This window comes from Gambusia affinis, linkage group LG24, assembly GCF_019740435.1.
Source record: "Gambusia affinis linkage group LG24, SWU_Gaff_1.0, whole genome shotgun sequence".
NCBI lineage: Eukaryota > Metazoa > Chordata > Actinopteri > Cyprinodontiformes > Poeciliidae > Gambusia > Gambusia affinis.
Window position 1 is genome coordinate 12,468,298 of NC_057891.1, and position 17,040 is coordinate 12,485,337.

Sequence of the window (17,040 nt, forward strand, 5' to 3'; positions counted from 1 at the left end):
GATTTTGTGTTTTGTCATAAAATAAATCTTTACATCACTGAGGAGGGAACTTTGACCATCAACTAGTTAAAATATTCTCTTTTTCTGAAACGCTATGTTTTACAGGACAACAGGACAACAAGTTCTACTTTTGTCTCGTCCCTCCACAGAACATTTTCAGGAAGTTTTGTCCCACAGATGCAATCGGATACAAAACACTGGGTGTGTGTAAACGCGGGTTTCCAACCTGCTGAGAGAAGCGCTGCTGGGTCTGGATCTGATAGTGTTCCTCCGTTGTCACGCGGGAGAGGCCGGCCGTGGTCGCCGACGGCAGCGACTCCACTTCCTGGATGGCCTCCATGGAAACGCTTTGGGGGAGAACCCGGAAGAGCGACGTCACGTACATGATGATGCTCTTCTTGTCGGGGTGCGAGACGGCCACATCTACGGAGCACAGAGCGCAAAAAAATTAAGAAAAAAGTAAATAAAAATCACTCTTAATGTGACAATTATTATTATATCTCTAATTTCAGTATGTTTCAGTTAGTTTTATAAGCGCACAATAAAGTTCCAGTTACCCTTTTTATTTATTTCAGTTAGCAAAAAATGTTTTCTCAATTTCAGTTTTTGCTATTTCCCTAGTTTTATTTAATTATATTAACAACCTAATAACATTGTAACAGAAAGGATCAGCCTTGATTTTTAAAAAGGACATTAAATTACTATCTTCCACTGATATTGAACAAAACTTCCAGAAAACTGCAAAACTGCTGAAACACTGAGTGCCCAGCTGTTTAGGAGCCTTAATTCTATATATATTTGATGATGTTTAATGTGGACAATTTACCAAAATAAAGTGATTGATTGGTTGATTGATTGATTGATGATTATTCTTGAGGATTTTGATGATCCTCAAGAATAAGGATCAAAGTTTGCTGCCTTTTCATAACTGTTTTTACAGTATGAAAAAACTTCGTTGCTCAAATGCGCAATGCAAATAAACTCAACTGCACTAAAGCGATTCCATGGAGTATTTGCTTTAGTCTAAATAAGAAGACCGACTGAAACAAAATGGTTTGTTCGTATCATAATGAGCAAAAATGCCTTGAAGAAAGCAAACAACTGTGAAGATGGAGTTAAAAAACAATCCATGCATATGCCCACCACTGAGCGATCTTACAGGCTGCATAATTTCGACCGTCCTTCAGCCGCTTCAGTCACTTCCCCCCTCCCCATTTTTCTCATGATTCACTGCAGGCCATTGTTTAGACTGCTTATTATCTTCCACAGCATTGAGTATGTGTCAGTCAGCCAGCTTGTACTGAGACTTGCAGCTGAATTAAGTCTGAGGAGGGATTTTCTTTCTTCTTCTTCTTTTTTTTTTTTTTTAAGCAGAAGGCTCCAGGTATAAAGGAGCACTTTCTCAAGAAAGGTGGCAGAGAGCCTGTGGACATGCAAGTCAACCAGGGGTGTAAGTGAAAGAGACAGATCACGGTGTGTCTGAGGCAGAGCAGCCAAATGAACACATAATGAGATGGAGATGCCAAAGAAAACAAGACGAATGAAAACAGTGGGACGGAAGAGAAAGAGGAAATGGTTAGTGTTATTCTCTTTATCCCTGCCTGACAGTTTTGATGAATGGAGCAAATTGAACTGGGGGACTCTGGCAAAGATAGACGGCACCGATGTCCTGGTGTGTGTTTGTTTCTTTTTTCTTTTCACCTCAGTGTCCACTTCAGTGGTCCACTTCAAAACAGGCCCCGCGTTTGGTAAAACCTCGTCTTATCTTCCCTACCTTTACCGGTGAATGTGGATGTGTCCGCCGGTTACCTTCGGGGTCCAGGAGTCTCTCGATGCCCAAGTGTTGCTCGGCCTTACTGAAGGCGTGATCCAGCCTGTCGATCGTCGACGTCTTCTTCTCCACCGCGCTCCATTCAAACAGCTCCGGCCTGGCAAGACGGCAGAGGGAACGTTTGGGATGGCATGTCGCGCTCCGGGTTGTTATATTTTTTATTTTATCTAATTATCACCCCTTGTTCGTGTAGAAAAAAAACCTTAAAATAAACAGCTTGAAAAATCCTACCTTCAATTTCAAACTATGTTGCCTTCAGTTGTAATAAAAATGCTGCATATGTCAAATATGACTTAAAAGAAATTTGACTTCGTATTTTAACAACTTGACATTGGGCCTCTGTCTCTTTAAGAAACTCCTGCTCTTTCCGTAACTCCGCCTACAGGAAGTCATCACAACATGGCTCCTCTATTAACCTTTTAGCAGCGTTGCACTGAGAAGTAGCTCCTATAATGAGCTCAGCAGATGAGTGGTTGCCATGGGAGACTAAAGGATTTCTCAAATATGCATAAAAGAATCAAGGCAACACTCCAGGTGTGTTTCTGCTGAGGGAACATCGTTATAACATGATGTATAGCTAAAGAAAAAATCTATTTTATGTAATACTCCGATTCAAGACATTTGGTTAATAAACAAGAGAAACTAAATTGCAGTAAATTTTGAACTTGGCCCAACTCAAACTACTATGCAGTAAGAATAATTTCTAATATTAGTTTTGAATTACAAGGGCCTGGGAGATATTCTACATATAATCTAGAGATACAGAGACATTATCAACATTGCTTATTAAAACTCAGCATTTACTTGTCCTTTTTTATTTCTTTTCCACCCTTATGCGGTGTTTGTGCTCCGACGTCTCTGTTCCTTCTCAGTTCTCTAACACAAACATGTCATTGTACCGCACCTGTGGCTGTGGATGAGGGCGTTGAAGGCCAATCCATCATTCCAGCTACTGGAGAAGTTAACCACATTCACCTGAGGACAGAGACAATATGAAACCTAAGGAGGCGGAGTGCGACTGCGAGCCGTTCAACCCACAGCTGAAACTCCGTCCCTGAAGCGCAGGGACTCGTTCGGTTGATGGCAGACAGAGCTTTGAATGCATGAAGCCAAAAGAGGATGCAAAGCTTTTAAAATGCTCCGAAAGGCAAAGAGCTGGAAGTCAGAGGAAGGTTCATTATGCTCAGTCTGCTACAGTAGCTTTTCAGCCAAACAAAATGCTAAAAAAAAGCTATAAAGTCCCCCCCTTTTTGTGTTTTCACAGATAGAATAAATGTTGAGCTGTGCTTAAAAAAAAAAGAAATCTTCTGTGATAAAGTTTATAACGTTCTTAGCATTCAGTCCTGCGCTGAACATAACATCAGGTAATACGGACTTTAATGACATGCCTAAAAACAATAGAATGCTTAATTCATTTTGCAACTGGTTGAGCACACCTGTGCCACCTCATTCCTCAGTGATGCCCAGAGAAAGAGCCACAAAACCCTTATAATGGCAGCACTTTGTAAGGTAGAGTTTATTTTTTTAAAAACTATGTTGATAGTTTTGCTTCATTAGACTTTAACAGAACATTATAATGGACACTAAAGAATGTAATAAAATCAGACTTTGAAATGTAATGAAACATAATTTGTAATAATTGTGATAAATTACAATAATTTAGCCCATTTAATATTATTACAAATAGTTTATTATTTGTTTGTAATAAAACGCATTTTGAATCGTTTTGCGTTGGACGACATTCGTCAATGAAACTTTCAATGCAAAAGGATCAACATCATGTCATTAGAAGTTCAATGACTATAATGAACACAGTCATGGTCATTTATTACATAACGTGCCACATTGTTACATTAACATCTCTAAAATAAGAGCTACCGCCATATTTTGGAATAATTGTAGCAAAATGTAATAATATCATTACATAATGCGGCAGAAAGTATTGCAAAAAGCATTCAAGGATCTATTGCATTTTGCGTCAATTATTACACAATGTGTTTATTACATTTTTAAGTCTGGTTTTGTTATTTTATTACATATTGTGGCATGACATTGTTCATATGAAGTGAAAACTGTAGCATCCAAACTCCTGCTTTAAAACAGATATCAGTTTTGTTGTAGATTTAGAAACTTAGCTTAGAGGCGTTATGTATATTTATGTCTTTTGTGCATTACAGTCCAGAGCCGACTCTGCACACAGTTACCTTAACCCACTGTTAGCAAAACAGACATTAAATTGAATAATGACTCAAAGGAACATAACACACAGCCTCTCTCACAATAACGTTAAGCTTAGTGTGCTGCTGAATTGACGACTGTGTTGATAAAGTCTGTACGGAGTGAATATATATGAACTGGGGGGCTACAAAATGAATTGCGCACGAGGCCCAATAAAGCTGTCTAAGTCCAGCTCAATGTAGATTGATGATGCATGAAAAGAAGCAGTAAGCTTTCTGCCATCGCACATTACATTACAGTCAAACCGGAGGAGAATCCAATAAGGATTCCTTCAGACTGGATGAGAGGCGTGGCGGGATCTCCGGGAGATATGAGGATTTTGTGAGGGAAGGCTGGACATGAACTAAAACCGACACTGAGAGGTTGTTGTGATTTATCATCAGAATATCAGAGCCTGTCATTTTAGCATGGTGGTAACGTGGTATTGTCTTTACCACGTAGCTGCGTCCTGACAGTTAGCTAAAGCAAACAAGTGCTTTGAGAGGGGAGCCTTCGTAGGTGGGACGATCGTGATATAAACCTATGATGTCATAAAAAACCGTAAAGTGAAAATCAGTGTTTTCGGGACGCTGCGGTGTTTTTTTAGTGGTTGATCTGGCCCAAGACGACTGATCTTGTGGCACTTTTTTCAAAAATAGAAATAATTGCATACAGTTCAAAAGTATTCATAGGCTCCATTATTCGAAGGAGAAGCTGAGCACTTTCTTTCCTAGTGTGTCTCCAATTTGTAATCGTTGTCGGGTTGCTATCGGTAACTTGACGCACTCCTTCTGGTCATGTGTTCAGCTTCACTCATTCTAGAAGAAAATTTTTAATTTTTTTTTCAACAGCTTTTGGAAAAAAATGGGATCCAGAACCTCTTATTGCCATCATTGGGGTCTCTAGTGCTTTGCAACCAGCCACTAAAAGTGAGAAAAGGGCTGTTTTGTTTGGTACGGTGATTGCTAAAAGATTGATTTTGAGATTTTGGAAAAAGGACTTTGTGCCCACATTTGATTTGTGGTTGGGAGAACTAGCAAATACTCTGCATCTGGAAAGACTGAGATACTATAACGAAGATAAGGTCAATGTGTCAATATGGGACCCTGTACTAACATTCCTTCAATGAAAAAGTGTTTATGACAAACCTGTCACTGTTTAATACCCTGTATAGCTGTCCTTTTTCTTTTCTTTCTTTTCGTGCTTGTGGAATGGTTTGGATCAATTTGTGGTGTTTTCATCATGTTGTCTTGACTGTGTAAGTGTTACATGATGTGCTGTTTTGTGCGGGTAAGGGAAGGGTGGGGATTTGATCTTTTATGTAAATTTTTGTATATCCATTTGGAAAATTTAATAAATCTATAAAAAAGAAAAAAGAAAAAAAAAAAAATAGAAATAATTGAAAAACATTTGGGAGAGGATTAGTTTAGCGTTATGACTTGCAGGATCCACTAGAGGATCTTTTCCCATTTTCAATACAAGAGGGTAATTGAAGAGCAGAGATTCCGTCTGCTGTGATCATTTTTCTGACTATTTTCCTGTTTTAAGGGCACACTAAAGTTAGTGAGCTATTGTGATGAATTGCGCAAATTTAGGGTGTTAAAAGTGGAAAGAAGACGTTGCGGAGAAGTTGCGAAGACCAGTGAAATTTGCGAATGATGAGCAAGTTGCGTTAATAGTTGTAAACAGAACTTTGCAACTTCCTCAAGGAGGGACTGTGAATTTACTTCATTTGTTTTCCAGAAATGTTAGAAGAAAATTCTAATCCCTTTCCCACCCAGGGATCTTAGTACAAAACAGCAAACACTTTACTTTTATCTTTTCTTTATGAGCACGGGAGATGAGCGTGAAGCGTCATACCTGAGGGTATTGCCGTGTGTTCTGACGAACCCAGCTCAGCAGAATCTTCTCACTGTTGGTCTGCTGTAGGCCCGCCATCACATCCTTCATCACATCCTTTACCTGAACGCACAAACAGAAGAGGCAGGTGGAAAAACCAACCCAGAGAACTGAAATGATTTCCAGGCCCAGAGAAACTACAGTAAACACGTTTCACTGTTTAGAGTGGAAACCTCTCCGCCCAGCTGAGTTTTAAAAAAGTTTCCCGTGTGAAAAAGGTATTCTTAAAACTACAGTAGGTCCCTTAAATGAACACCAACACTGTCCGAGCGGGTTGGCTGCGGCCCGTCTGTGGGACATTTTGCATATTCGACAGCCGTATCTCCGCCAAACAGCGCAGGCTGAGGTAAAGCACAAAGCTAAAGGACACTTCTATAGGCAGAAATCCACGCGGCGGGCCGTGTTTACATCCGTTTTTATCCCCACAGGGAGGATTTCTGGCAGGTGTGAGTGACAGTTTCGGAGCAGTTGTTTGAACTTGTGTGGAAAACAAAGAGTCGTGCTTTTCTCTTCACCAGATGGGTAATGGCTTTGAAAAAAAATGCCATCTCGACATTTCTTCCAGCCGAAACCCCACAAACGCAAAGAGAGAGGATTTGTAGCGTCAGTGCTAATCTCTTTCACGTCCACATTAACTTTCCTGCCTTCATGCGTTTTGATCCGTGTGTTGTTTGTCGGGATGAATAAAAATTGTAAACATTTTCTGTAAGCAAAAATGGAAGAGACTGTTTTTGTTTAGCTTGTGCACAGCGTAACCTTGCCCCTTGAATGCTCCCACGTTTTGCTGCAATGTTGAACTTTAACGTATTTTATCGGGTTTTACTTGACGATAGTGGAAGATAAAGAACATGTGTATCTAAAAACTTATTTAAAAAAAAACCCTGTTAAACATGGTAGTGGCAGCATCATGCTGTTGGGAACAAAATACTTGAATTTTGCAAGCAATGTGGAAGAAAAAAACCCCAACATAATTCAAAGACCCGCAGCTGTATTTGGAGTCACAAATTGTTTACCAAGCTCATGGAGCGCACACCACACTTTTAAGATTTATCACTGTGAATTACCATTAAACTATAATACGATAGAATATGCAAAGGTTAGAGGTCTGAATGTTTGAGCCAGGTACAATTGTACTGTTAATATTAACAATTTCATTAAGATGAAGTGTGGAGGGTGTAGCAAATCAATAATTGTTGCTTTTGGCTCAATTTAGTTTAATTAAAAATATTTTCTTTCAAAGGGAAATTCAACATTGTTGTAAATCATGCCATCCATGTTGAGTCTTACAACGAATCTGAAGAGGCCTCTGACTGAAGACACTGTTGCTGAATGACACCATCAGCTAATCCACCTCCTTTGCTTTTGCTGCTCTTGGAATCTCTCGCTGGTTGCCAGGTAGAGAGACAGAATCAGGGATTTGATCCTTCCCCGTTACGATCCACTGTCCGTGAAGCCTTCTTTTCAACTCCTCTTGGATTTTTTTAGGTCATAGTTCAGGTGTTGTTTGAGCTTTTGAAATGGTAATCAGCTGCTCACGGTTAACACCAACAACTTGTTGCCATGGCTACGCGTCAAACTGACTGTTTGAAAGCACAGACGAGAGCAAAAATCCTTCCAGCTGCACAGCATCCAAAACCAGAGGGAATATAATTGTCCACAGAACCTTCCAAAGAGTAATCTGAATAAAATTCTGCAAAAAATTACTGAAGGGACCAGTGTCTGTAAACTGGTGTGATGGGGAAAGCGGGGGGAAAAAAAGAGTTGTGCTTTAAATTATTGGTGTCCAAACTGAGGGTCGGGGGCCGTTTGGAGCCCGTGGATTGACTTCAGGTGGCTCTTGAACTGGATTTCAAGAATGCTGGTCAACATATGTAATTAATGCTGATGGAATGTTTCTTTAAGGCCAAAGTCACTAACAAATTGAAAATCGTCTTACAATTAAAGATATGACAAAGTATTGGCAAAATTTCCTTCAGATATATTCTACCCCAACTTGACCCAATTTTTTATTTTTATTTCTTTCCAAATGGCAACTTATGATGCACGTAGTAATGAAGTGTGTTCAGTTTTTTATATATGTCTGCACCTGAGAACATTAGCATCATGCTAGCGATTATCAGTGCATATAGCAATAGCTCTGCCAGCAAGGAATCAATTCTCCAAGCGATGATGGAAAACAGATCTGTGCAAATCTGCACACATTAGAAAAAAGGGCCATCTTTTTTATAGCAATCATTTGCAAACTTACATACTTACATAACGAGTCGCGTCTTTAACTAATACCAGTCAGCAGAAATGTACGGTGAACGAGTAAAAGAGAAATATAAAAGAAAGTGAGTGTGACGAAATATATTAATGTATGATACGCCATAAAAACCATTATGAAAGAATTTCTCATGAGGTAAATTGTTGGTAAAAGGATTCATTGTATATATTACACGCAGACACACAGGGAGGTATATCATTGTTAGGGTTTCCTCAGAATGTGGCTGGTCGAGGAGAAAGGGACTCATTAGGAAATGGGTCACTGCATATATTTCTGCTATAATTAGAGGGGGGCTTTGACAAGGCAGCTGGATGCAAATTAAAAGTTAGCCACGCTGACATAGTGACACCAAGAAATGCGCACTTACAAACCGAAACTAACAGGCGGAAATATGTCACCGAAGAAACATATTGAAAAAAACCTCTGAAACGTCCACTGATGGACAATTTCAATCACTACACATGATCCAGATTTGGAGACAATATCAACTCTGACATGTTTATTAGAACATAGTTATCCAATGCTAAATGACTGTAAAGTCTATGTTGGACGCTTGACTAAGAGTCATAGATATAAGGTATCGAAGAAGGGTCACGAGAGAAGGAGAAGCTAAACACCATGTTATTGACCAAACTTTGTTTACCCAGCCATAAATAGGATGGAAGGGAAAATCAAGACGAGAACAGGGCCACTCAAGGCTGACACCCATCAATACGGGAAGAGAAAAGTGTCGATATGTGTGTCCCGCAGCAGCAGCTCCATTCCAAGTAAATCTGACAACTTGCTTCCCCTGAAACAACAACCAGAGTCACAGTGCCAGACCTCCAACAGAGACTGCACTATAAATAGTTTCAGTATCATGTCTGGAAGTCGCTGACCAAATTCTAGCAATTGCAGATCAACAACGATGTTTAGCAGTGAGCATAACTAATAACTCTGAGGCTTTAACGATAAAGACTGGTTGGTGTTCCTCAAGGCTCAGTCGTAGGGTCACTTCTTTTTCCTATAAATCTCAGTAGTTTCTAGCAGTTTATGAGGAAGAATCTTCCAATTAAGGGATGAGGTTCCTTGTGTGTGCCAAAGAAAAGCCTCCCTACAAAGCATAATGATACCAACACCACCTCATGGTGATTTGCACAATTAGTATCTTGGTGACTAAAACAGCTGCCTCCAGAGGTTTTTATTTTTAATTGTTAAAACTACTCTTAATGTTTAAAAACAATACTAAAATTGATTAAGACATCACCTAACAGATCTGAGGCAATGGGAAACAAAGCAGCAGTATCAAAGTGTCACTGTGATAGGACAAAAGCAGTCCAGTGAAATCAAAGTGACGCACGGTTATCAGAGTTAACAGTACTGATCAAGCAAAAAACAAGACATTTGATGTTCAGAATCGTTTCAAATATCTTTGGAAAAGCGTTTCATAAAGAGACTACAAGGATGTTATCAACTACAAAGTCAGGCTAAATGCTGAGACTGAAGTTCATGCCACCAACGCATGTGCCCTGCAGTTCATCAGATATCCTAACGCTATCATAGGCAGGCCAAAAGAGAAGGCGGAGGCAGCTGATGATTAAGATTGGTGCAGTACACCAAGCATAAAGAGCAAGGCAAAGAATTCATGAGCATCAGATCCATTATCCATGATGAGACAGGAAAGATCCAAGACGATGTCCCCTGGTGATCAACCGCTAAGTCAACGCTTCAGGCAACGGAAAAGTAGAGAAAAGAACCCAAAATACAAAATACAAGAAATTGCATATATAGTGCAAAGCAACAAAATGTCTGCAGCAGAGGGTGACAAATGGAGGAGGTCTCAAGAGAGTATAAGTACGACTTCGCTGGGAACGCCTCTGTCAAAATGCTCCAAGTCTGACAATTTCTGTCAGTTATTTGACATGAGATAATGTTAAAGGAGAAGTTCTTAAAATAACACTACAAAACCATCCAAGTTCGAACATTTCACACTTCTTATCAGACACATCTACATTGCTTTATGTTTCACAGACAGCTTAAGTCATCAGAGGGAAGCATTTAAATGGCAGTCTGCAGCTGAATTGTATGGAAAATACAGGAGAGATGCAAACAGTCTTGATTCGCTGTTGAAAAGAATTCACAGTAGAAACAACAAGACAGAGATCAATACTCGAGGTGAACAAATTCAAGGAATTTATGATTTGGAAAAGTTCTCAACCAGAATTGATGAGAATGTCAAGTTCTGAAACTTTCTCAACCTTAAAGGAAACCAGTTTGATTTTTATCTTCCTCCACATTTATAAACATGACAAGTTCAAACAACTTTATGTATTTTTTTGTTTTGTGGCACAAACTATAGTTACATGGCCTTGAACTTTTTCAGATTTTTTTAAAAATATGTTCATGTGATAAACCAGCAAAAAGATTTTAAAAAATCTGAAAAATGTGGTGTGAATTTGTTTTTGAAGATCAATTACAATTAATGCAAAAATAGATTATTTGCAATATCGTTCAAGCTTCGATTCCAGTTTTGCCATACATTCCTAATTGGTTTTAGGTTTAGACTTTGACTGAGCCATTCTAACACACCACTATATTTTGGTTCTCCATGTTTTACGAACTAAAGGACTCAAAAGGAGGAATAATTAACTGAATCTTAAAACTGGACTCCCTAGAACTGGCTTTCCAAAATAAATAAATCAAACACAGTTTTGCAAATATTTGTTACTATTCTTTGGTCTGGCAAATTAAATCCATTCAGGTCTGCAGTTGCAACTTGACATAATTTAAAAAACTTCATCATGGCTATAAATATTATGAAAGGCATTGACCTGCACTAAAACAAACAAACAATCAATGGTGAAGATGAACTTCGAATTTCTACTCCAACTATAGCTCACCCAGCCATGTAAGGTGACGACTTGCACTCTTCGTAAGGATGAAGTGAAAAAAGTTTCCCTTATGGAATCAGTATGCATTTGCTGTCGCTAAGAGAAAATGTTTCGTATTTTAAATGTTTCATATTTCACTTTTTCTCCTTGCAGCACTTTGCCTTTTTTGCAACATGACTACCGGCTGACAGGTACGACATCTAAAGCACTCGGTTCAAATATGGAAGACAAAATCATCCTAACATGCACCAAAAAGGGACGTGTAGCATTTGCTTAACATAATGTGAAACAAATGTGAGCAATTCAAGGGAGTGAGTTTATGTTTCAGACACAAAAACCGGCTGTTTGGGTGAAAATTGGAAAGCTCTTTGTATTCTTCTTTATAACCGATTTGAAGCGTGGCACGCCAAAACAAATGTTCGCTGTAACTTACGCACACACACAAACACACCTGCCAGTGGAGAATAATGCTCCAGATGAGCCCGAGAATCAGTTTGTGATTCCCATCAACGATGTCTGCCGCTCCAATGTTCACCAAATCAACCTGCAGAGAGGCAGCAGAGACACAAAAATCTGGTGATTGCTTTGTTTTCCAAACACTCAAACTGCTTTCCTTACCATCCCTCCTTCTTGTTTCTCTCTGACTCCATTAAGAAGGGGTTTGTGGAGTTATATCAAAAACACTTACAATTTATCATCAAGAGTGGTAAAGGGGCGGTATTATGTGTTTCCAGCCACACAGTATAATTTTATCAATCAAATGACTGTTAGCTTCAGTTGTAATAAAAATGCTGTATAAAGATCATTTATGACTTAAAAAAAATTTGACTTTGAAATTTAACATGTTAAAATTGGGCTTCTGTCTCTTTAAGAAGCTCCTGCTCTTTCTGAATCCCCACAAAATGGTTCCTCTATTAACCCTGAAACAACATTTTTACCCACGTTTCTTTGAGAAGGAGCTCATATAATGAGCTCAGCTGATGAATGGTTGCCACGGGAGATTAAAGGATTTCTCAAACATGCATGGGTTGATGATGCAGTAACATTTTAACATAATGTACAGCTCAAAAAAGTCAATTTTACATAATACTGTCCCTTTAAAACAACCTTCATTACTATTTTGGCGCCTTCAGTCTGACAAATGTTTCAGTTTTTCTTTCGATATCTTTGGAAAATTCAAACAACCAATAAGAAACATCAAAACGTGTTGCTCAATGAGAAAAAGCTAGGACTTTTGCTAACATATGGTAGCAAGTTTATAATTCAGAATGTGACATTTGAACTTTTACGTTTCTCTCTAGTGTTTAAAGTGTTGTTTTGATGATTTAAAGACCTGCACAGAATTTTTAAAATAAATAAATAAATAAATAAAAAGAACCTACATTTTGTCTTTGTCAATATTGCCCATTTCCTCAGGACTTTTCTGAGAAACTCCTGAGGAACTGTATGTTCTTATCATCTAATAGGAACTTTTAGGGAAGCATCCAATGTTCAAACCACAGAAGGAAACGACAGAAACCTCAGAAGAAGACAAAAGTTCAACTTCCTTCTTTATGAAATGTAAACAAAAATGGAATGGTGTCAGATAGTAGGGATTGTAGGATTTCTCTTTTGTCTTTGGTAAAAGACCAAGAGCCATTTCTCTTGCTGGAGGTAGACTAGCGTTTGTTTTGGTTGCACTTACCCAGAATGCCCTGCTCTATAGTGTGCTTCCTGCTCTTGGTAAAACATCACACACTACAGATTTCAACCCCGTAAAACTACTTTCAGAACTTCCACAAATATTACATCCAAACAAGATATGTACACAACATTCTTTGACTGTTTGCTCGGCGTGCCTTCTGTCATTGGGTTTATGGGGTTTTTATGGTTTTCTGTCAAATAACGTTAGTGTCTGTCTGTACACACACACACTGTGATTTAGTGTGTTGTAGTGTGTGTATACTCACATTGTTCTTCTGCAAGATCTGCAGAGCACGGTTGACATTGTTAAGTGAGTGAACACGGCTAGTCCCTTTCTCCAGTCTCACCTACACACACACACACGCACGCACACACACACACACACACACACACACACACACACACACACACACACACACACACACACACAGAGGAAGCAGGCAAAGGATATTAATGAGGTATAACCAGACCTTGCTCAGAGAATTTATAAGCACTACAAAAAGCCAAATTGTAATAAACGAGTGGTGTGTTTGCATGTGTGTGTGGATACCGAAACAAAAACAGATACATTGTAAATCAATCTGCATATTTAGAAAAAAAAGTTAAAGTACAGGAAGTGGTGCTGGACAGAGTTTGAATGCTTTGCCTAAATGTCGTTCTTTCCAACTCTGACCACAAACCACGAATATTTTATCTTTCCTCACAGAGTCAGAGGTTTGGATAACTTTTTCCCCTGACTAAAGGAAACTCATATTTGAGGATCTAAAGTACTTAAGTGTGACAAAAAAGAAAAACAGAAAGAACTCCAACTAAATAAAACAATTTTTTAAGATACAATACAGTACAGGTGTGCGTCCACTTTAGCTAACAACCTTCATTTCATCAGACAGCATAGAGTGGAAACCACCTAACATAACAGTACATGCAGATGGAAAATGATCAATTGTTTTAGCTCTTTTTTCTTTGATGCCATCGGATTAGAAAATGTCTCAAAATTTGGCCTTTAGCAAAAGTCAGCTTTTAGCCTAAGAGCTGTGGGAGCGCTGTGGCTAGGCAGGGTATTCAGATGTCTATTCTATTTATTGTGGTAAAAGAAAGAGTGGGCGTGTGTGTGTGTGTGTGTGTGCGTGGGTGTGCGTGTGTGTGCGTGTCCTTACTAGCTCGTGTCCTATGAGGCCTTCCAGCAGCTCCAGCAGGCGTCGTCCATCACACAGATCTGAGAACAGGTCCTCCACAGGTGGCTTTCCTGTCTGAAACACAGAGACAGAGCTAACCTTTAACAGAATGCACTAAAACTCAATGAGAACAGCAAAACATGAGCACCATTCTTTAACATTCACATGTTCCCAACCAGGAAAAAGTTTTTTTATTTGTATTTGTTCTGGTAAATCAGAACCAGAACTATTGGCTGACAAATGAGGAAAAACAACGGCTCGAATGACTCCTGCAGAGATGCTGCAGGGAATTTGCTAGTTTCACAAAAAAAGGCCAGCGGTTCAGCCTCCAAAGTGGCAGAAAACAACACACAGGTCTGAACAGGGACACATTTCTCGAGTAATAACAACGCAGCCTGGTGTTAAATGTGAAGATAACAATTTTATCCCCGGGGGGGGGGGTTGTTCTTTATCTGCGCTGACAAGTCTGGCCTTACAAACTAGGAGTTGATTCACACCAGAACACGCTGCAGGCTGAATGCACTATGAGTTCCCCCTCTTAGAACGAAATCACAGGACCTGAACGACTGATTCAGGAGATAAAATATGGATTTTTTAAAATATTTAATATGTTTGATAAATGTATTGCAAGTAATATTGTAACTCCATTGAAAAGCAGCAAATACAATTCAAGATAAATTTGTGTTATTTTTGTCAAAGACAAAGGTCATACATTAATAAATTAATAGAGTTTTGAGGGTGACTCATTCAATTTAAGTGTTTTATACTGTTGTCTTTAATTGCACAGTGTCCATGAGTGACCTGAAATAATATTATTATTAACTTCATTAATTTAACACGAGTTTTAACATTCACATATCTTTAACCCATTGGAATGACTTCACGTCTGAAACCTTGAGAACACAAAGTCGAAAACATATTATACTTATAATATAGAAATAAAAGTTGTTGTCTCACATCGTGTTGAAGGCTAAGGCGTAAAAGCAGATTTTCAAACAAGGTTTAATCTGGCATTGTTCGCTGCAGTATGTAACTGTCATAAAAATTATTATTATTATTATATTTTTACATATTTGTTGAAACCCTCACTAAGCTGTGATAACATGAGACAGATAATTGCGAAAAATTAACTATGGTTCTACTGTCATCTGCAGAAATACATAGTGAACAGAAACAACCAATCAGAACCAGGAGGAGGGTCTTAGTGCTGCCAATCACCAAAAAAACTCTCTCTCTAGATGTTATTTACAGAACAGATCTATTAGATTTTTTTGGTGATAATATCACACCAACCTATCGCCTGTTGACCTGTGTAGGTGGATACCGGCCGCCCTCCAAAATACCCCAGCACCATTTCTTCTGGGTGATTAATATTCTGTCGGAAAGTGACTAGAAATCCATTCCCCATTCTGCACATAGAGAACTATAAAGAAAGTCTTTTGTCCTTTAAGTGACAGCCTCCCTGTAATTTTGCTCCCTGAGGATGAAAACAGATTAGCAAGTGTACCAAGTGCAAAATGAAAGCTCCTATAACTACAAGTCCTGGGGGATCTAATAGTCTTTCGAAACCTGAGAGCACTTATAACTCAAGTATCAGTGAAACTGTACAATGGTGAGACTGAAACAATCCTCGACTTAACTCTATCCCCAGCAGAATGGATTTTACCTGAAATATAAACACATATTTGGTGTCGAGTTGTGCAAACCTTATGGCACTCCTCAAAGGTTATAATACAGCTAAAATAACAGCATAATAAATGATCTGTAATCAGTGCACATACAAACACCTACTCATGTTTACCAATGTCAAAAATGTAAGACATTTCTTTTTGTATGTTTCACAATTTTAACACCTCTGCTTTACAGAATCCGTTTTCAGCATATGAATATGAATTTTGCCCATCACAGTACAATACTGAGGGGGACACATTTCCCCTCTGTGAAAAACTAAAACCCGCAAATACCTTAGATTCCCTATAAAAATGCTTAAAACTTTGTATTTTAATAGTTAAAGCTCCATATCACCCATAATACATGTAGTGCACACTATTTTGGCTGCAAAAGCTAACACCCATGGTCTTCCATATCTGGGGTGAAACCAATCAGCATGTTAAACATCGACACAAGGCTTTAGGCTTTGACCAGTTTCTTATCGTTCGCTTGGAAAATTTTAATATAAATTTAAATTTATATATATTTCAAATCATCTTTATTGCAGAGACCATACACACACTTTCCTTGTCCTATATTTATCTACTACAACTAAATGTGTAACTCTTAGCCTTAAGTGAATCATGCTCCACTGAAACCCTAAAAGTAGGGTTATCTTTCAAAAACCAACTATAGCTTCCAAAGCAGCGGAGCTTATTGTATGGATCACACACTCATTTGCCCTCCAATGAGTATTTGGTTGTTTTCACAAGTAAAATAAAAAGTTCAAAATCAAAGAATCTTTGATTACTGTAGAACAACTAAATCCAGGTTTGACTCGTCTGTTGCAGTTTTTGTGAACGTCGTAATCTGAAACTCAAATTATACATGAGGTTTCCATTGATAAAGCAAAGGTTTTATGATTCTCAAGTTGAATGACTAGTCAAGGTATTTCACATTTTGAACCAGAAATGCAATAGGAAACTTTTTTCTTTATTTCTGGGAGCGCGCATCGCCCCCCACCCCGATCGTTATCACCCACTGCAGCGAGCCCTTTCATCCGTATCAAAAACTGCTTTGAATGGTAATTCAAACTCTATCCTAACTGGAGATCCTCTAATCTTGACGTCTGTCAGGTTTTCCATCCTCATAATGACAGGAAACAGATAAGCATGCACATATATTCAATCCACATCTTCAATGACAGAAAAATCCTGGCGAGAAATCTCAAGTGTTTTATTTTGGGGGATTTAACTTGTAAAGAATCATCTGCCATTAAACAGGGAACAGGTGGATTACAGAGTGAAAAAGGTGAAGGTGTTCTTGGAATAAATACTTTCTTTTTATTTCTATTGCATGTTCGGCTGCTCCTGCAGGCTCAGACACCCTACATCTGATTACCTACTGTATATAACCTCTTAAGACTTGTAAGTGTAGCTACTGTGTGGT

At 38.7% G+C, this 17,040-nt stretch overlaps 1 protein-coding gene across 5 annotated transcripts in view; it reads right to left on the reverse strand.

Annotated features, from left to right (window-relative positions):
• The window catches only part of dmd (dystrophin), a 232,638-nt gene that overhangs the window by 122,475 nt on the left and 93,123 nt on the right, over positions 1–17,040 (reverse strand). For all 5 annotated transcript variants that reach the window (XR_006370052.1, XM_044110231.1, XM_044110234.1 and 2 more), the window contains 7 exons: positions 13,924–14,016; positions 13,033–13,113; positions 11,535–11,627; positions 5,909–6,010; positions 2,736–2,806; positions 1,810–1,928; positions 227–423 (listed from right to left, as the gene is read on the reverse strand). Coding sequence is in view for 4 of the 5 variants with exons in the window: in XM_044110231.1 (XP_043966166.1) it covers positions 227–423; positions 1,810–1,928; positions 2,736–2,806; positions 5,909–6,010; positions 11,535–11,627; positions 13,033–13,113; positions 13,924–14,016 (756 nt within the window). In the remaining variant the exon portion in view is untranslated. The remainder of the gene's footprint in view (positions 1–226; positions 424–1,809; positions 1,929–2,735; positions 2,807–5,908; positions 6,011–11,534; positions 11,628–13,032; positions 13,114–13,923; positions 14,017–17,040) is intronic.